The sequence below is a fragment of the Nesoenas mayeri genome, assembly GCF_963082525.1.
Source record: "Nesoenas mayeri genome assembly, chromosome: 15".
Classification (NCBI taxonomy): Eukaryota; Metazoa; Chordata; class Aves; order Columbiformes; family Columbidae; genus Nesoenas; species Nesoenas mayeri.
Genome location: NC_137559.1, coordinates 10,128,964 through 10,149,859, shown reverse-complemented (window position 1 = coordinate 10,149,859; position 20,896 = coordinate 10,128,964). Strand labels below are relative to the sequence as shown.

Here is a 20,896-nt window from a genome sequence, read left to right as displayed (position 1 = left end):
CAAAAAAAACTTTTCACAGATATACATAATTTTGCAAAACACATATGCTCTATGTATGGCAGATGAAGTCAATTAACAAGTTTACTTACTGAATTAAAGGATGACACACAACAGTAAAACAAAAACCTCTTGGAGACAGCAAACACATTAACCTCCTCCTCCCTACAATGTGATACTCTCACAAGGAGCACTAAGGAGTTTTGAAGTACATTTTGAGTACCCCAGAAGATCTTTCATGCTTATCTCCATGGCATCATTTATTCCATAATTCCCATGGTTTGTGATCACCAGCATGCAGACTTCAATGTAAAATGTGTTCAACTTGCAAGTCAGCAAGCAGAAAACACGCACTAGGGAAAACATATTCCCTCAAAAGGGAAAAAAAAAAAAAAAAGAGTGAGCACAAAATAAAAGCACATACCTTTCAACTGGTCGGCTACCACACTCTGACCAACTCGCTCAATCACCTTTCCATCCTCCATTTCGTAACGATCATCCAAATATTTTGCAGTAGCTTCCGAAATATGGACTTTTCCAGCCACGCCGAGCTGCTCCATCAGATTGGCCAAATTGACATCATTGGACCACACATCAAACTTGAATCTCCTCATTCCCAAAATGCCACACAGGACTGTTCCGGTGTGAACACCGACTCTCATGTTCACCATTTCTTTTTTCTCTTGGCAAAACTGCTCGATGGCTTTAATCATACCTAAGCCCATCTCGATGCAGCAGTAAGCGTGATCTGCCCGGGGCTCTGGGCAGCCAGCTACGCAGTAGTAACAGTCTCCCAAAGTGCTTATCTTCTCGCATTTAGTGTCCTCGCACAGACGGTCGAAACGTCCAAACAGGTCATTCAGGAGTCCCACCAGAGCGTGGGCAGACTTATTGGCACTCATTTTTGTGAAGCCAACAATATCTGCAAACAAAATGCTCACTTGCTCTATCTGCTGCATTTTAAAAGGACGGAATATTATGGGGGTTTTCTGTATGGAGGGCTTCTTCTTCCTGTTTTTGGGGCTTGAGGTGGAATGACGTTTGATGGAGTTTTCACTTTCATCATCCCCCTGCTTCATTAAGTCATCAGCTATTATTCTTGGCATAACAGAATGAATCATCCTCTCTTTCAGGGCTTTTTCCACTTCCAAGTCTTTTCCATGCATGATGGATTGCCCCACTTTCAGGAATGTGCTTCTCGATCTGACTTCGGACATGATAAATAAATGAATACCGATGGCGTGGATGCAGATGTGCAGAAAGGCTTTACTCAACAGCTCCCAGTAAACTGCACCAGCTCCGACAAGTGTAAAACAGTTCTCGTCACGGAAGTGATAACCGAAGGTCTCAAAGAGGACCGAGTATGACAGTCCCAGAAACAAGCTTAAATACAAGGGTAAGTGCATCACTGTGTAAAGCAACAAGAGCACTTCAATACACATAGAAAAACTGCCTACTTGAGAAAGACAAGTGTCTGTGGGATCTGTCGGGGAAGTCTGATTGGACATGTCACCACTTCCTGAGACAGGTTTCAGAGCCTGGAACTGCGGAGCAAGAGTCAAAGCAAAAACCAGGAGGGTGAGTATCAGTGAAGTCCACACATAATGGCGAGCGTAAGTCTTAGTGAAAGTGAACACAAAAAAGGCTACACATACCAAGAGAAAGCACAGAGCCGGTACCATGAAAACAATCCGTTTCTCTCTCATGTGTATGCCAAAGTAGATGCCCCAGAGAAGGCAGGCCACGCCGATGTAGAACAGCGCATAGCGAAACCTGCGCTGCGTCTGCGGGAAGCATCTCTCCATGCAAGCCTCCTCCAGGTTGTTGGAGTCGAACTTGGGATTCCACCACTTGGACGAGGCCCTCTCGAAGAGCTGCGGCAGCTTCTTCTGCCGGCGGAGGCCGGGGCCGCTGCCGCCAGCTCCGCCGGCTCGGCGGGTGCCCCCCGACTCCCCCGAGCTGCAGCTGGAGGAGATGCTGTACTTGCAGTGCTTGGCAGAGGAGCAGCCCTGGTGCTGCTTGGGGTTGATTTTCACGGTCACGCTGTTGCTGTCCCCGCTGGAGTCGCAGCTCACCTCGGTGCTGTGGTGATGCAGCAGCTGCTGGTGCGGTGGGGAAGCCATGTTGTCAATTCCTCCCGAAGAGCCCGCTCAGGAGTTGGGTCTCTCAGGCTGCGAAAGCCACCGGGCTCCTCGGAGAATCGCCTCTAGTCTCCTCCCGCCGCCACCGCCGCCTGCGCGGAGGGGCGGCCGGGCAGCGCCGCGGCGCTCCGCCGCTCGCCGGGCTCGGCACACGGGGCGCTGGGGCGCGGGCAGCCCCACATATTCCCCCCGCCTCGCACGCCTCCGCCGGCCGGGCAGGGCCGGGGCTGCCGCCCGCTGCTGGCCCCGCTCCCGCAGCCCTGCCGAGGCGCGGGGCGGGCGGCCGCTCGCTCAGTCCCGCCGGCGGTACGCCGGGCCCCCGCCGGGAGGGGACCGCTCCTCCATGTCGGCTGCGGCTGGCCCGCGGCTTCCTCCCCTCACGGCCGCCGCCAACGGGCCGGCCCGCGCCGCCCCTCTCGCCGGCCCAACCGGGACGGCACCGGCGGCCGCCCCCTAACGGCCTGCGCGGCGCCCCCGCCCGCCAACGGGGCCCTGGGCCCTCCGCCGCCTCGCGCTTTCCTGGCGCCGCAGGCGGCGCCCGGGCGAGAGAGCCAAGTGCCCCTGCGGCGCCCCCGGCGCGGAGCGCGGCTGCTCCCTCCTCCTCCTCCCCGCCGCCGCCTGCCGCGGGGCCGGTCCCGGTGCCGTCACCCCTCCCGGCGGGGTGGTGCCGCGCCGCCGCGGGGAGCTCCGTGCCCTGGCGGGGGCCGGCCCGCCCGCCTGCGCGCCGCCGTCTGAGGGGAGGGGAGCGGCGGGGGCGCGCTCAAGCGCGGGCGGCCGCCGCCACCACCATCTTCCTCACGGGGGCGGTGGCTGGGGGGGCTGCGGGCACGCGCCCCCGCCGGCCAACGGGGCGCGGCGCCGCGGCGGGAGCGCGCACCCCCTCCCGCTCCCCGGGCTGACGGGCGCGGGGCGGCAGGCGGTGCTGCCGCACGGACACCGGCCCCCCGGGCGTGCCCCTTTCCCCCAGAGACGGGCGCGGGGGGCGATTTATCCCTCCGTGAGGCAGCGCCAGCCCCGCGGCGGCAGCGGGCGGGGAGGGCTGACAGGGCCGGGCCGGCGCGGGGGCAGCGGGGCCGGAGCCGGGCGGGTCCCGCAGAGCGTCCCCGGACCCGGCCTCTCGCTGCCCCCGGGCCGCCCCTGGCCCGGCTGCCAGTTGCCATGCGCAAACACCGCGCACTCCAGCGGACAGTTTAACCTTTCCGCAGCGCGCTGCCAACTTGCTGGCTGATTTTTCTCCCCTTTCTTGGCTTGTTTATACCCGGCGCTATCTCGCCCGCGCCGCTCCCCCGGTGTCATTATCTCTTCCTCCCAGGCGGCCCCGATCTCTCCCTCCTTTGCGGGGTTTCTCCCTGCGCTCGCTTCAGCTTCGCCCCCGCTCCCCATCCCGCCCCGTCGCTCGCAGGTGATGTTCCCAAACGCTCGCTCCTCTCTGCTCACCGCGCTCCGGTGCCTGTCCCGGTGTCTCCCTGCAGTGCCTCCCGCTCCCTGAACCCCCGTTGCTGTTTCTCCAGACTATCCTTTCCCGTCCGGGAGCCCCCAAAGCATCCCCCCCCCGCCCCAGCACTGAGCCCCTTCTCCTCCGAAAACACCGCGGGTCGGTCGAATGTATCCTCTCTCTTTTTTTTCCAAATGGTAATAGAAAATATGTGACCAGTTACTGGAACTGAAACCGGCTTGTTTTTTCTTTTCATTTCCTTTTTTAAGATACTATGCGGTAACCAGGCTGTAAAATGTGTTTTTATTATTGTTTTGAATAAATTTGTGTTTCCTGACGTGCTCAAACAGCAAAACAATCTCTAATAAAAAATTCCAGTCAATAGTAATAATTGTTTTCGTTTTGCTAGGACACAGACATCTCTCGAATTCCAACTAATGGCTCGGGCTGATCAATATTTTATAGCGAGAGCTGCTTACCATGCCGCTCCTGCATAAACACTGTTGGGAATAAAGAAACCCCTGAGCTGACAGAGCAGAAAAGAAGGATGGCCTCCTGGACTCGCCTATTAATTGATAAATTTACTAAGACTTCTTTGCAACCTTTTATTGATTCACCTAAATGTACTTTAAATTACATTTTTACTTCATAAAGGATGATGGATTTATTTAATCTGGAGGATTAAACAAGTGTGACAACTTCCAGGTATTCAGAGACATTGTAGAAATTTGGTGGAAAAAGGAAAAAATATTTTGCCTCAATGGCAAAATATTTGGGGTAAAACTACCTGTGTTTTTTAACTTTGTTATGTAAACCTGTAAGACTTAGAGATAAGGTGATTTGGACTTTGAGATGTAAGAGGTACTGGATTTCAAGCATAATTTTTGTTAGCCTTGCTTTATGATAGTATAGAGTTTTTATTATTGTTTATGATGTCCTTACTCAACTGCCAGTCTGGCTCAGCTCAGCCTTTCCCTCTGAAAAGGGGAGAAACTGCGATGAGCTGCAATATGGGGGGGAAACAGGAAATAATTTAAGCCCATATTATTTCTAAGTAAATCAGGATGTCATTGAAAAGAACACCAGGGTAAATTTTCTTTCAGTTGAAGATGTGATTTTTCTCCTTGCTATCAATAAAGTAACGATTTCATTCAGTTCCTTTGGCCTAGGGTGACTAAGAGTGCATGGGCAGTAAATAGGTAAAACACTAGACTACAAGTAAAACATTAGAGTACAGTAAAAGCTGAGGCCCTTCAAATTGGTATTTACTACTGAAACTTGTCTGGGTAGGCTTTAATTTGATTTTCATCTCAAATGAAGATGCAAGGTCGTGCCTTCATTCGACATAAAATTGCTGGGCAGCGGCTTGTGTGTGAATGCACAGGTAGGAGGTAGTTCAGGTGCGTTTGTGCTGCACGGAGAGAGTTCATGTGCACAGGTGTGCTCACACCATCAGACGTGAGGGGCCATTCACGCGGATTTTCCCTGCGTGCACACAGAATTCTGAGACCAACACTTCGGGCACAACGGTGCGTGTGTGCAGGGGACGGAGGACAAGCAGAAGCAGAGCTCAGGCTGAGACGCAAGAGAAGTGTGTGTCTTGCTTCCCCTGTGCTCAATAAAGCAGGACTTTGTATGTTCTTAGAATAAACAGAATCACATCAAAGGTAGTAGCTACATCACAAGTTTTAACTGAGTGACCCACATGATCCCAAATTTTGTCTGGTTACTAGGCAGAGACCGCTTTTGATCTCCACTGATGAAGTAGTCTCCTCTTTCCCGGCTTTGTTTTACTTGTTCAGAGGACAGTGAAATGGAAGAAGACATACAATTTTTGACTTGTCAAACCCCTCCTTTGGTAACCTCCAGATCACAACCTGGAGATCGTTCAGAATCCTTGCTTCCCTGAGGAAGCTGCCACCAGATTTGTTACTCATAAACTCCAATCCAGCTCCTGCTTCTGACTCTTGGGTGGAACAGTTCCCCGACACCCCCCAGCCCAGCCGTGCCCCAGCATCCTCTCTCGGTGTCATGCTCTGTGGAAACATATACACTGTGTATGCAGGGAGGAGAACAGTTACCTTCTATTTGCTTTTGTTAGCTCCACACTGGCTGGGAAAAACCTGGTGCTGCCTCCTGAAAGACTGAAATTTTAAATTTGGGTATTAGGTCATTTTCGCTTTGCTTTTATCACAAAGTGAGGGTTTTTCCATTCAATTCAAGAAGCAGTTTAACTCCGTGTAAGCAGTAATCCAGAGACACCAGTGGTGCTTGTATTTATTTCAAGTGTGAGTAAAACTTATCTTAGAGGGCAAGAAGTGGTTTGAAGTTGTATCTGTTATTTCCCTCCTTGCCTTCTGATTTGTTTCGATCCAGGAGGTGGATTATGATACAGTCAGCATGTCCCTCTAAGGTGGCATCTGCTTGGGTAGTCTTTGTAGCATCCTTTCAGGAAGGCACTTCCTCTGGGTCATTTGCTCAGCAACCACGCTCAGCACATCTTGGCAGGGCTGGGAGCTACCCCGCAGTATCGAATTTGAGTCCTGGGCTCATTTTAGTGCCTGGTAGCTCTGGGTTGTACTGTTTTCCTGTAGAGAACTCTGACTGCGCTTCCAAAACATTCTGTGACTGGTTTCCTTTCTCAGAGACCAAGTGCAATACTTTACAGTGCAATAGTTGGGCAAATGCATATCCTACTTTTAACTTTTTTTGCCACTAAATATGCATATTTAGTCTATAGAATTGAATTTACTTCCCTTCTCAGAGGCAGAGTTTTGTCAGCTCTAATGATTGGGTTTTGTTTGACATTCATAATATTGTACTTCACCGTTTATCTGATGGAGCTGTACCAAACTATTTAGGGAGGTTCTGCAATGTGGCAACCCACATGATGCTTTTTTAGACTTGACAAACCGCCTTCACGAGGCAGAAGAATATGACACGGGAGCTGCTGGCGAGATCAACAGCGTATGTGAGTGCCAGCAGGTGTAGTCGGGAACGAGAAATGCTGTTTAGAAGTTTGTGGCTTTTATTGTACACTGTCAAGGGAAAACTTACAGCCTGAAAGAAAAGGCATCGTGGATGCCATGGGTGGAGAGTATTCGTCCTGTCTGGCTCTGCAGACAGCATAAATAGTGGAGGAAAATACATTAAAACCTATTTAGTCCATCCGGAGACAGAAAGGTGCGAGGGAGATGGCACAGATGACCCATTCCCTACCTTCTTACTGTAACAGCAGAATCTCACTTTCTGACAAACTTCTGCACCTGCGTCCTTGCTGTTGTGTGTGGCATTCATTAGAAGCTTTGTTTTGAATCCTGGTAACCTCTAGGTGAAAGAACTCTTGTTATAGATTAAAAACCTACAACTTTTCTGACTTCTCTTCACAGACTAACAGGCAAACATTACAATATATTTTGGAAGATTGTTACTCTTCCGTGCTTTTGAAATTCAGAATAGTATCATGGTGCTTATTTCACTCTTCCATCAAAGAAGAGCACAAGAATTACCTTTGACATCTTTTCCATACAAAGCCACACAAGGTGAGTAAGTGGTGCGTTCTTCTCACTTCCTCAGAGTAGCGAGGTTCGTTTTAATCCTGTTCTGTATTTTCCTCCTTCTGAAATCATTTGTGTTACTGATGTGATTTCATGTCCCAGATAAGATGTACTGATAAAATAAGTGAGGAAGCAGTAGAAGATCTTATTTGGGACTTGAACCTCAAAAGGGAGGATGAAACCTGCCCCAGCTGAATGGCAATTGCTGTCTCTCATAGGACCAGGAGTTTACCTGCAGGCTTTAGAGTCATCTCTCCCAAGTGGCCTTCTACACAGAAAGCAATGCAGACCACACCGCTTCTTCGGCAAAATGTCTGCCACCAGGAGGTGGCTTCACTCAGAGATACATTTCTGCAAGACGAGTACAAACTTAAAATTTATTGCTCATTCCATTCATAACCAGAAGTTCTCCTGGCTTGCCAAGCTGCTGAATCAGCTTGGGTACCTCACCCTTGAGTCAGCAAAGCCTGAAATAGAAACTTGCTCCGTTTCCGAAGAGAGGAAGTACCACTGTTGTCTGCAAATACAGCCACATCTAACATGCTTTTATAACCGTGAGCGCTCAGTGGAGGAACTTGCGTGATACTCTAGTGCTTTAAAAATAATAAATAAATAAATAAAACAGTAATTTTTCTTACTTGAAATAGGAGTGTTGAGATTGCTGTGAATGGGACCGTCTGGATGTGGAAGCACTGAGGAGTGAGCAGCAGAAGGACTGTGCAAGGGGCAGTCGCTAGTATCACCCAGACTAGCTCAGCACCACGCTCGCTCTCCATCCGCCTGCAGCTTCTCAGGACATCCAAACTGAGAGACAGCGGTCAGGCTACAGCCACGCTAAAGCAAAGTCTTAAGCCATTAAGGAATGATGGCAAGAATAAAGGGTGGAAGCTATAAAACACTGATTGGAGATCAGCTACAGCCGTGCTCATCCAGGATTCCCAAGGGAGAGTTGCGTCACTCTCGCTGCTGTGCTGTAACTCCACTCTATAACAGTATAAAATAGCAAAAAACAGTGAAAATGACCAACAGTTGCAGTGACACTGTAAAGTCATCAGCAGGACTTCCATGAGTAGGTGGAAGGCAGTGAAAAGGCATGTAAGAATAGTGCTATGTGATATCAATTAGGGAGGAGTTTCTGTGGCTCCAAGTCAGGCCAAGAAGCAGAAACATAATCATAATGTTAATTCAGCTGTTCACCTCTTCTCAAGTAGCTCAGCTTTTTATCTTGCAGCAGTAGCATCAGTAATTTTTAGCGTCCTACAAAAGGACACCCATTAAAGATAAATTTTCAGGGGGCTGTCAGGCAGACACTTGTGTGCCACCTTCTGTCGGTTCTCCTGGTTTTCCCTTCCTTGTGTGACATATTGGCCCCAATCTCCATTCTAAAGAGCCAACAAAGACCAGGAACCCCTTTCAAATGCTGAGCAGATGAGATATCCAAACATTACTGTGCTGAGGGAAGAAAGACCCTTTGTCTTAGGGAAAGTCCAGATGTATTTTACTTTCTCTGGAAACATTTCCTCTGTCTCCTCCGAAGGAAGGGCTGGATGCCCATGTGCTGCAATCCTGCACGGCAATGCAACCGACTCCCCTCTTGTCATGATCTTGTATAGGCTCCTCTACTTGTATAACATCACAATTTATGTGATCTTGCAAAATAAGGTTTTTGTAGCCAACACTATAGAGAAAGAGAAAATAAAGGCTTTCGATTCTCACAGCTCACTTATTTAGACAACCTGTCTCCATAGCACAGTTTCTGCAGGAAGATCTTGATGGACAGAGGAGTTCTTTTATACAGGAGCAGCCAAAGGACCCTCAGAACTAAATTCTTCTAAACTAGTCTAGCTATTCAGAGCTAAACCAGTCTAAACTATTCGTATAACCTCGCAGGCAAGTTTCCTCCGGGGGTAAGACTTGGTATGGGATTTTCCTGCAGTATTATGGAAGAAATTATAGAGATTTGAAAAAAACTGTCATTTGTGCAGTGGATGTGAATGTTGCAACACACAATTTTCTGACTTTTGCAGCAGTGCAGTTGCAAATTGCACACATTTTATACTTAGGGGTTTGCATAATTCAACCAAAAAGAGGTGGGGCTGAGAATTTCCCGGGCACAATGACAGGCTTATGCAACCATCTTGTGCACATGCTGCACGTTTGAAAGACCTGCTGCAAATCCACTGAAAATCCTGGCTGTGGGATTGCGCGTGCTGCGAGGAATTACACAATGTAAAACTTAGTGAAACGTTCACTGCGCAGGCACCGAACCCTTTTTAAACTCAGATTTCTGGGGAGACCGGAGTCGCCGTGGTGTTTGGGTGACCTGATCCCGTGTCCCAGCTGAGCTGCGGCAGGAAGGTGACCCCGAGCGCCGTGAGCTGGGACGGGTCTGAGAACCATCCCTGCCCAGCCGAGTGTTCTCTGACAGCGACACAGCGTCCCAGCCGTGTCCCCGAACACATTCCCGTTCTAGTCCCCTGGCTCAGGCTGTCATGGTGTATTTTAACTACAAATCTGTTATTCTGCACTGTGCGTGCCAGAATCATTTAAAAAAATAACCCAACTCAGTAATATTGGATTTTTGGTGATTTTCTTTTTCCCTTGAAAGGGCAGAAGAGAGCATTCTTCTCAGCTCTGCCTGAGATTGTCACTACATGGCTGCAACTCCAATGCTGTCTAGGAATATAGATGATCCTCACTACTCCAACCGGAGCAGACATATCTGAACAGTTTAGCCATGATATGACAAGTGTGCAGTGGAAGGCATTGAGCAAGTATTAGATCAATTTTTAGTCTGTATTTAAGATGGTTTGTACACGTTTGTATTCTATAAGCACAGGAAGAGCTTCTCTTCTCTACGAACACAGGAACTAGTCATTATTTCAATTTATTGAGCCTTTGAAATGAGAAGAAATTATACAGTGCGATTCGACTGCTGCTGTGTTAGTGTGGTGACTGACTTAGGGGTGGCCCAACGCAGCCCACTGATTCTGCACCAGCTGATATATTCAGCATTTGTATTTGTTAAAAGCTGATTTCATTCTAAACTGGTTGTGGCTGCACTTTATGACTTAAAGGTTTTACTTATACTGCACAAAGAAAAGGCTACAGTAAAATGTTGTTGTTGGGGCTTCAGAACCAAGTACTTAAAAATTACCAAACGATGATGTTACCTGTAGCATTTTGACACTCCCAAAGAATATCTGAGGAGTGCTGGATGCCTGCTGAGTGTTCAGGACTTTTGCTGGGCTATGGATGGACTGTGAGTGCTAAAGGAGCAGCAAACAATCGTGTTTCAAGCTGAGCGTGAATGCATTTTTCTGCCACGCACCCAGTTCTGTTTCCAGGGAACAAGATGGGAAGAAAATGTGGCTGAAAACACGAATACATAACGCTTTGGCAGAGATGGTTATCACATCTCCTAGTCATTTGTACCTGCGTTGCTGCCCTGACAACTGTGATATATTGTGGAAATAAAATGTGAAGTCACTCAAGTCTGAGTTCTGCTGTTTGTGAACTAGACAAATACATTAAATACTTTTTGAGGAAGATAAGAGAAAGTGCATGCTTTTACAGCAAGGAGAAATGTCGGTCCTGGGGCACCGAAAACACAGCAAATATTTGTTAAAAAAGGGAGTTTAGGGCAAAACAAAGTGGCACATAGGACACAATCAGAGGTCATCAAGGGAGAAATTCAATTAAATCCAGAAATTATTGACTAGATGCAATCAGGAGTTAGGAATGGGACCTGAGTCCTTTTATAAACCAGGAATCTCCTTGAACTGGGTAACAGGAGTATCAACAGTCATACTTGATAAGCCAGAAATCTAATAACCCTCATGCTTTGTGGCACGTGCTGAACTCTTCATGACCATCGGGAAAAATCAGAGCCCATCACAGGCTTTTCAGTAATTTCCCACCACAGGTTTCCTCCAGGCAGCAGCTTTTGGAAGCTCTGCATGATTTGTACCTGCGAGAGCTGCACAGGGGTCATGTTTGGGTAGATTCAGACTGCTCAGTTATTTACCAAAGGATGTCTAAAATGTGTGACCCCGGCTCGTCACCGCATGCCTGAAACTGCCCCACATATTGCCTGTTAATTTGGTCAATTATTTCCTAGAACACTTAGAAGACAAAACAAGGAGCTGAAATTGCCTCTCAGTGTTTCTTCAGTCCAGCCAACCAACCAACCAACCAAGCAGATTGTGTGTCTAGTCAAAACATCTCCGTTATTAATATTAAACTCCCAAGTGCCTGGAGAACCTGCTCCTGAATAATCTACAAAGCTGAAGCATGACTGAGATATCTATATCTATATCTATATCTATATCTATATCTATATCTATATCTATATCTATATCTATATCTATATCTATATCTATATCTATATCTATATCTATATCTATATCTATATCTATATCTATATCTATATATTCCACTGTCTTGAGGTGATGTTTCTGCAAGGTGACGCTGTCTGCAGCGGTGCAGGGGTGGCTGCTGCTCCAGGGCTCCATCTCACACCCAGCTGCCCGATCCTCTGCAAGGGACGGGACACACTCCCATAGAGAGAGAAAAGGCTCTGACCATAAACCAGGACACTGGGGGCTAAGAATCAGATTTATTGTGCTAAAAGTGGCTTTTACCATCCTCATTCCAGTTACTTCCTTGGCTTTGGCTCCGTGGAAAAGCAGGGAAAATATTCCATTCCCCTTTCATGATTGTAACACATATTTATTAAATCTCAGTTTATCATAACCCAAATAATGATTGCCATGGGATTTGGGGTTTTTTGTTTGGTTTTGTTTTTGTTGGGGGGGGATGTTTGTTTATTTGTTGGGGGGGGGGGGGGTGTTTTTGTTTTTTTATCTGCACCATTTAAGCTCTTAATGAAGGATTTGCCCTTAATCTGATCTCTTGCTTCCTTTTCTTGTTGTGTTTGGTTCAAACTAAGGCACATGCCATATTCCCTCAGAGGCAGTTTGGCTTGAACGGCCGTGTGTTGATTTTTAACCAGACTTTTCGTCCTGCCCCGTCTTACCTTCACAGCCGGGCTGCTTCGACCAGGAGGCACCGAGCTCATCACTTTTGCTGCAACCTCGAACATTTCATTAAAAGCCAGAAAAGCAGGCATGGGCTCTTGCAGAGATTATCGTCTTCCCAACCTCAGCCAGGCTGCAAACCAGCCGGTAGCCGCCTTCTTCCCCGAGCGAGCAGCATCTGCACCGACACCCCATTTGTAGGATAAAAAGATGCTCCCGGTGCCTACAGATACTGCTTTGTTTAGCAAAAGCAGCTAAATCCACCGGACTGTGGTGTTAGAGTATTTTTATGTATGGCAAATAACAACTGTCTTTAATTAGCTCTATTTACACAATACACGCCAACACCGAACTCTCTAAATTAAAAGGGCAGAATGTCCTTAGTGGGAAATGTGATTTTTGAAGCCTAACGACTTAAAAACAGCAGGAAGGTTTTTGCTCAGACTGCCTGAGGAGAAAAATCACCTTTGGCTCAACAAAACAGGAAGAATTTCAAGCCCACAGCAGAAGTTTTTCAAGAAACTAATGAAAATGGAGGATTATAGTTTAAACTATTTTGCAATCGCTGGCCTCAATCTTGCAGACACTTTTCACATGCGCTTAACTTTACATACGTGGTTAGTTTTGCTGACCTGCATGGTATTGTTTATACATGTAGATATAAGTATATACCTGGGTGTTTACAGATCAGGGTTTAAACTATAGCATTGGGTACCAAAAAAATGACATTATGTCAAGATTTCCAGAACTGGCTCATTGAGGTTCTTTACATCAGAAAAAAAACATAGCTGAGAAATTCAGGAATTAAGATTCCTGCGGCGGTCTCAGATCTGCTCCCTCATGTGAATAGGATCTTTTGTTGTGCTGGATCACAGAACTGGGCTAGGAAACTTATTTTACAACTATTAAAAAATACCCCCCACCTGCTTATGGTTTGAATCTGCTGCTCGCTGGAGGATGTTGTCTGCATTTCTTCCCACTCTCTAGTGTATATCAAGGCTAAAAAAAGTACACTTGTCCACTAGCTGAGAGTGAAAGGTTTCCCCGCATGGATGGGAAGCAACTAATTGAAAACAAAAAATATATATTTGTAAAAAATTAAATTAAAAAATATTTATTTATTTATATCATGGGAGTGTGTTCTACCTGACGTGAAGAGACTTGTTGAAACCCCTGGAAGGGGAATAAATCACCTCTGCAAACTGCAGCTCTGCCGTTTATCAGCTTGTTCCTGCGCAGAAGCCGAACTGCCATTAAGCTGACTCACATTTTGGCATTTTGTGTTTATGTACAAGATGACGATGTTTGCAAGCAATGAGTGAAAAAAATAAAAAAGGGAAAAAGACTTTCACTGGTACTGCAGCCCCAGCAAAACCTTTCCCTTCCCTGCGGCACCGCGGAGCCTGCGGCCGGAGCCCTGGTCCAGCGCGGGGCTGGTGCCGTCGCCCTTTGCCGTCCAGCGCTGGGTGAAGCCGGGTGTTTAATCCCAGACCATCGGTTACCATCACCACCCGCCATGTCCCCAGCCAGCCAGGCCCTGGGGCTGCCACAGCCCCAGATCTGCCTGCATTTAGGTACACCTGCTGCTCCCCCATCCCTCCCCACACACCCTGACCCTCGGATTGACCCTGTGTGAGTGTGCCAGCATCCTTCACTGCCCTGAAAAGCCCTTGGGATGGCTCTGGGGATGCTTCACATCATCTTGATTGCACTGGGTCCAAAATATTCAACACAGTATTCCTGGCATTGGTATTTTACTTGCCACAGGGTTTATTTTCCTTCTCTGGCCCTCTTTATCTCCAAATCCCTCACCCTAAATCTTATATTGGGACTTTTTGCCTTTCCCCAGGCAGTGTCAGGGGTTTAAGTACCTGCTATGGGAGGCACACAAGCACTGGCCATGCTCAATCTAACATGCCGTGGCGTGCCAGACCTGGCTCTACGCTGCTGCTGTCTCTCCTGGCATTCCCTGGATTTTAACCGCAGCTTCTGGCTGTGTCACAGTCCTGTCAGTCCCTGGGGGGAGGCAGAGGAGGGTCCCCCTTCGGCCCCCACTGGTGCGGCTCTTCTCAGTGTCCCCTAGCAAGGGCTGAGCTCTCACCACCAGCTCCACATCCCACCCCACAGCATCCTGCCTTGTCCTTCGCTGGGGGAGAATCGCAGCCAAAATAAACCAGGCAGGTAATGTTGTAGGAAAACCTTGTCCTGGGATGCAATAAACCCCCCATTCTGCTTTGCCCTGTGGTTGTGCATGTCGGCACAGCTCTGCCGTGGGCCTCCAGGCTGGCTCTTTGGGAGCGTCTGGCTGAGGTCAGCCACCCTTGACTTCAGCAGGAGCAGGTCTCAACTGCTGAAAATCCCATCAAGATCTTCTGCAAGGTGGAAACAAGTTGTTAAACCCTTTATATCGAGGCAGTATCAACTCTTCATCAAGCAGAAAGCACCAAGTGTTTGGTTTTCTGCCGACGGAGGGGAGAGGGGATCTGTGGGCACACCTGGAGTTTCTACAGGCTTCTTCATGGTTTCTAAACCTCTTCAGTTTTGTGCTTGAAAGCAGCAAAAAAATTTGTCAATACGGGATGAAATGTTTCATCTGGGGATGCTGACAAGCCCGGTGTGCGGTGGTGCTGCCTATTCCTGGCATCCCCAGGGATTTCGGGGTCTGGCAGCACCTCCCGGCTCTGCTGAGCTTCTCTGGCTGACAGAGATGAGGGACCGAGCTGGAGGGACCGCCTGGCATCACAGTGCCAGCGGGGAGCCAGCACCGCTCCTGCATTTCCTCAGGTCTCTGCATCTCTCATCACGGCACGAGTGGATACCGAGAGCACCCCTCGCCTGGCAGCCAGGTGGGTTGTTTTAGCATTTAGCTCCGACCACGTATGGCTTGTATCCCGTACCGGTGCTGGCTGCAAAGGAGCGGCAAGAGCACCAGCGACCGGCTGGGTGGGCAAGTACCCGGCGCACAGCCCTGGCTTTGGACAGGCTGGGGCTGCAGCTGCAGCTGACATGAAATTTCCATCACAAAGGGTCCTTCCTGCCTGAGCTGCCGCTGTCGGGAGCTGTGGGCAGGATTAAGGAGAAAAAGCAATGTATTCGTCATGAGAACAAGGAAAACAGAAGTAGCTCAGTAGCTCAGCCAGCCGAAGAGGAAACGGTGGGACACAGATGCTCATGGAAGACTGAAGCCACTTACAGAGGATGCATTTACTCTTAATTCCTTCCATTGCAGCTTATTTGCAATGTTTTTTAATGACAGGTAGGACAGGAGCTAAGCTTCTGCCTAAACACTTCTCCATCCTGCATAAAAGTGCTGAATTTAATATTAACAACAATTAATCACAGCTACTGGGAAGCAGCCGGCAGCGTTCCCCATCCCCAGGAGTTCCCGGTTCATATCCTCAGCCCCATTAATTCCCATCTCCAGGCAAATGGCGTCAGAGAGTTGGTGGACAGCAATGGGCTTCCCCATCCTGCTGAATTCAGATCCAGAGTTCAAGTGGTAGCAGTGCCAGCAGCCCCTTCCCATCCCTTCTGACAGCCTTTGCTGTGAATTCCGGGTGGTTTGGGACACCCCTGGGTAGGAACAGCCGCTCGCCATCAGCTTGCCCACCCATGTTTAACTTTCTCTGCCCATGCCCCAAAAGGCGCTGGGGTAATTCCAGGCCGCTGTGGGCAGCTGAGCCAGGTTGGATCTCAGGTTTGCTGGGACGTTGCTGTATTTTTCCTGTTGTTGCCACCATGCCTCCCTCTCTTATTAGTAGCACTAATTGCTCATCACATATTTTGCATGCATATATTTAGTACTTCGGAACAGCTCATTTTTGCATCCTCTAATTAAATGACCGCTAATGAATGTGTTAGGAAAAGAGCAGTCAAATGAAATAGCACGTGCAGGAGTGCTGGACTGTGGTGTGATTGCCGGCTGTGAGCCGCCCGGCAGGTTGGGCTGACACACTCCCAGCCGCCTTGCTGTCCCAGCGCCTTTATTTCAGGTGCTGGAAGAAGGAGAAAAGTTAATTATGAGTGAGATACTTCTTTTGGAACAATAATTGTGTGGTAATTCACTATAACTTAGCTCTGGACTGCCTCCCATGCTGCACAGCCTCATGGTGGGGACAAGCAGCATGAGAGCACCCTGCAGTCCCTCTGCTCCCTCCTCTGCTTCAAGGGACCCCCAGGGTCCTGGCCCACCACCCGCCTCCCTCTCACCTCTTTTGTTTTCAGCATCCAAATGAGCTTTTCTGTTGAACTGCCAGCCCTCCATACCCCTGCTTTGTGAGGCTACTGCAAAACCCCCTCCAGCTCCCAGCAGAACTTTCTGAAGGTTTTAGGTTCTTTTCCAATAAAAGGGGCAATGAATCTCTACATTCTCCGTCTATGGCCAAAGGCAGGTGCTCTGCCATGGGGTGGTTATGGCTGGAGGGGTGTGGAGTTCGGCTCATAACTGCAAGAAGCTGGGGCCTTGAGGACACAGCAAGAAAAAGCAATCTGCTCGGGCATCCCCTCCTCATCTCTCCCTGCAACGTACGATGTGATGCCTGTAAAAACCCAGAACTTGGATCGGCATAATCAGAAACAGCCTGCTGGGATACAGGGTATTTTCATCCCTGAAATGCAGAGATGCAGCTGAGGGGTTGAGGTTGTGGAGGGCAGCAAAGGGGACCATAAACCCTTTGGCTTGTGTTTAAATGTTGGCAATATCACCACTGGACTTTGGGAGACCTTTGGGGAAGCTGCTCGAGGCTTCTCCTGGCAGGAACAACCCAGGTACAGGCAGGGTCTGGACACTACAGGGCTCTTGGCACCACCAGCAGCTCTTCCCCAGCCATGTCTCTATAGTAAGTGTTTGTCTTTTCCATCCAAGAGATATGGCAGAATTGCTGCCGACACTATGTCTCAGAGGAATCGGTTTTATTTCTGCCAGGAGCGTTACCGGCTCATGATTCACATCTCTAAAGCAGCCTTGGAAGGAAAATGTGCTTCTCGGCAGATCTTCACACACATTGAGATGCCACAGTTTTTCCAGACTTTCTAAAGGAAGCCACGGCTGAGTGAAACATTCCTTCTCCTCTTCCAGCTTTCTTGGAACAACTTATTTTGATTAGCAAGCGAGACAGATAGTTGGAAAGACAGACAGACAGCCTGGCCAGGCAGTAGCGTTACAACAAGCAGTTTGTCTGAGCCCCAGCCTCTGGTGGGATGGTGCCTCCATCTGCCTCTTGCTATGCAGCTGGTGGGAGCCCCCACTGTTTGCTCTGGCCCCCAACCCACTGTCCTCTCCCATGGTCCTCAGCCCCCCGCCTTCCTCCATAGTCCTCAAACCCCTGCCCTATACCATGGTCCCTCACCACCTGCCCTGTACCGTGGTCCTCAAGCCCCTTCCCTCTGCCGTGGTTCCCAGCCCCCTGCCCTCCTCCATGGTCCTCCATGGCTGCAGGTGCCTTTGCCACCAGACAGAAGACAGAGGTGGCATCCAACATCTGCAGGTCCCAGCCAGGGCATCCCTGCAGGGCTCTCCTCGAGGCAGTGGCCAGGGCAAGCAGGACATAATCGTGACGCTGGAGTGGGAAGAAGCATCCGCCACGCAGAGCATCCCTGCCAGCCCACCCTGCCGCCCAGGCGGGCGAGCCGTGCGCGGCGCTGCCGGCGGGGCTGAGTCACGGGCTCCTACCTGCCATGGCGCGCGTGGGCCCACGGCCGTGACTCAGCCCTGCGGCTGCCGGCGCTCACCGCCAGCCCCACGGCTCCCGCTTCTCCTCGGGGCTTTGTGCCGGAGCCCCCGCAGATGAATCAGAGCCGGGTTTGTGCCGGGCCCCAGGGGACCGCAGTCCCCGTGGCTGAGGGGAGGGTTGGCTTTTCTCTCTGAGTGCTCGGTATGGCTGGCGCTCTGCGAGAAGAGGAGGAGAAGGAACACACACAAAGGGGGTTTAAAGGGCATCTCCTGGTGCAGGTGGGAACAAGGATCTGTCCCATCAGGGAGGATTGTGCTGCCCTGAAGTGCAAAACAAAGGAGTTGGGGTTCGCTTTGCATGTTTGTGCCTATGCCATGGGAAGCCAGGTTGGAAAAAGCAACCAAATGGCCCAGGTGTGGCCATCAGGTCCCATGCAAGAGACGGGTACAAGGCCGGGGTCTGGGCAAGGGGACAGCTGCAGCTGCAGCGCCCCGGCCACCCCAGCCCCAGTGCTTGCACTGCACCAGCAAGAGAAACAAAACAAGCGTCTCCAGGGAGTGTGTTTGAAAAATACCAGGTTTTATTAGACAAGACGATGTTCAAGCTGACAGTTTTATCCCAATGCACATGATCATAGGCATCAATGCAGGCCTGTGTCCCAGCTCCCTCCCTCTTGCAATGCTCTTGGGCGAGACACTCACCCCTCAGCACCACAGATGTGGGATCTTGGGGTTTCTTGGCAAAGTGAAAAGGTCTCTCTGCTCCCCATTTCCACCCCCAGATTCCCAGAGCTGTCCTAAGAAAGCTCAGAGAGAGCTGGGCTGGGGACCACAATCCCCTTGGGACTAACAGCCACTTGGATCCATGGGAGAGAAAACATCTTGGTGCCGGCATCTCCCTGAGGCAGCGTGTGTGTCACAGGGAGCAGAAAACAGCCTCGGCTTCAGACAACCGCTGCTATTGCTTTGGAAAGAGAACCTTAATGTACAGTATTGGGGGAGAAAGAAAGGTTTGGGCCATAACAGAGGAGCCCCATTCAGGACATGGGTCCAGGGCATGCAGGTGCTGAAGGGAAGAGAAAGGGAGGAGAGAAGGCAAGGAGCTGGAGAGTAAAGCAAAAGAAGTGGAAAACAGGGAAGGGATGGGGAGAACGATGGGAGCAGCCTGAGAGCAGAGCGATGATGCCTTTGCGTTCAAGGCCATAAGGGAGAGTTATGGCTCCTTCCTGGGATGGGGGCCCTTTCCCTGGGTTCCCAGAGCCCACAGCAGCAAAGAAAGAGATGGCGCAATACAGCACTTGCAAATAGAAATGTTTGATGGCCTTTGCTTGCCGTGACAGTGACACAGACCATGACAACAGGAAGAGCGACAATATTAGCACATTTCTGTCAGTGTTTCTATTCCATTGTTCTTAAGAAAACTGCGCAGCCCAGCCCAGCGGAGGAGCGAGAGGCAAGGAGGAGTGGATGAGGTAGAGCAGGATGCCATTGAACAACAGGATCATGGACAATAAGGAACAGCAGCGGAGTTGGGCAGCAGCTCTGAGGCAGGTTTGAGACCTCATGGCACTGACTCACAAGCACATCACTCCTCTCCAGGCTGCTCTAGCTGCTGCTTTCCCTGACACTCTGCTCACTTTCACTCGTACCTCTGGTCCTCACTGCGCTGCAGACAAAATCCCTCTGCACAAGCCATGCCCCCTCCCATGTTTGGATGTAAATCTGGGTCTCGTCTTCATTAGTTCAAAGGCAGAGTCCTATGTTGAAGCAGAGGCAAGGAGCATGGAAGTTCCTGGGTTGGTGTCGCCCCAAACTCACCTGGACTCGAGGGGACTCCTTCTTCGCAGTGCCTGGCTTCAGTGCCGGGGGACGTGGAGCTCCCATGGACCTTCTGCCCTAGCCCATGTCCCATTGGGCACATAGAGACAAGGGGTGATGACCTTCACACCTTTCCCATCACAACAGAGCCTTCATTCCCAGCTTTCTCTTTCCCTCTTTCATTCCTTTTGCCTTTTTCTTGCCTCAACTGGCACATCCACGTCTTCTTGTTCCTGTCAAAGCTAAGTCCCTCTGCTCCAGAGGTTCCCGGGAGAGCAGCACTAGCTGCAGTCATTTGGCAGGATGAAGGAGAAAGGATGTTCAGCAGGTCACCAGTGGGCTTCAAGGCTCCAGTCTCCATCCAGTGCAACATCTATCTCTTGGCTGGTTTGTGCTTGGCTTGGCAGCCAGCTGTGCTGGCCATGAGGGCCAAGTGATGAGGCCACTCCTAATCCCCTAGCTTTTACTGACAGGCTTCAAGGTTGGCTGTCCATGGGGAACATTGCCCTGCTTGGGTACTTCCAAAGCAATACCCCTTCTCCTTCCAGAACTAAGCACTGACATGCAGAGATGAGCCAACAAAGGGCTAAAATGGAGAAAGTTTGGCAAACAAGCCACAGAAACCTGCCTGGATTGTCCTGAGGAGAAGAGATCAGGAGATGGGCAAAAAGGATATGGCTGGTGCCTTCTTCTATAGAGCACAAAACCATGGAGCTCTGACTGAAGAAACAGCAACTTGAACAAGGTCAAACTGCCAAACCCTTAACCCTGGGATCCCTGCTGATCTGCAGGTTTGACTCACCAGCACAGGTTTTTTTGGTTAATGGCACACACAAGCACCAAGTGCCTGTCCCTGTGCTGGCCCAGGGAGGGCAAAATCTGCTCACAGCCCCTTGAGGGACTGTGTAATATGGGGTGCGGGCCCTCCTCCTCCAGCACAGCTCAGCCATTGCTGGAAGCTTCTTTCTAACCCACTTCTTCCTCTGACATGGACTTGCAAATCCCACCACAGCTCCCTGTCTGGAACTACAAATAACCCTGCAAAAGCCCCTTCTTAAGGCGAACACCCAGGTGAAGGCTGCAGCAGTTCAGCTCAGCTGTTAAGTGAACAGCGAACTCACCAGGTGACCTAAAAGTCTTGGAAAGAAAAACAACATCAATATTTGCAGAGATTCATAGGATGTTTGTGTCTGAAAACAGCTGGGACCTGGCCTCACTTTCCTTGCCCAGCGCTTTTT

At 49.8% G+C, this 20,896-nt stretch overlaps 1 protein-coding gene across 3 annotated transcripts in view; it reads right to left on the bottom strand.

Moving 5' to 3' along the window:
• ADCY9 (adenylate cyclase 9) overlaps positions 1-3,464 on the bottom strand; it is an 85,983-nt gene extending 82,519 nt beyond the window's left edge. Inside the window, exons 1-2 of one of the 3 annotated variants that reach the window (XM_080353763.1) lie at positions 1,653-3,463; positions 422-1,541 (exon numbers count right to left, since the gene is read on the bottom strand). In XM_080353763.1, the coding sequence (XP_080209889.1) occupies positions 422-1,541; positions 1,653-2,120 (1,588 nt within the window). In that variant the 5' untranslated portion in view covers positions 2,121-3,463. Of the gene's footprint in view, positions 1-421 lie in introns of all 3 variants that reach the window. The other 2 variants (XM_080353762.1, XM_080353761.1) reach the window with 2 other exon arrangements.
• Between the last annotated feature and the right edge of the window lie 17,432 nt (positions 3,465-20,896).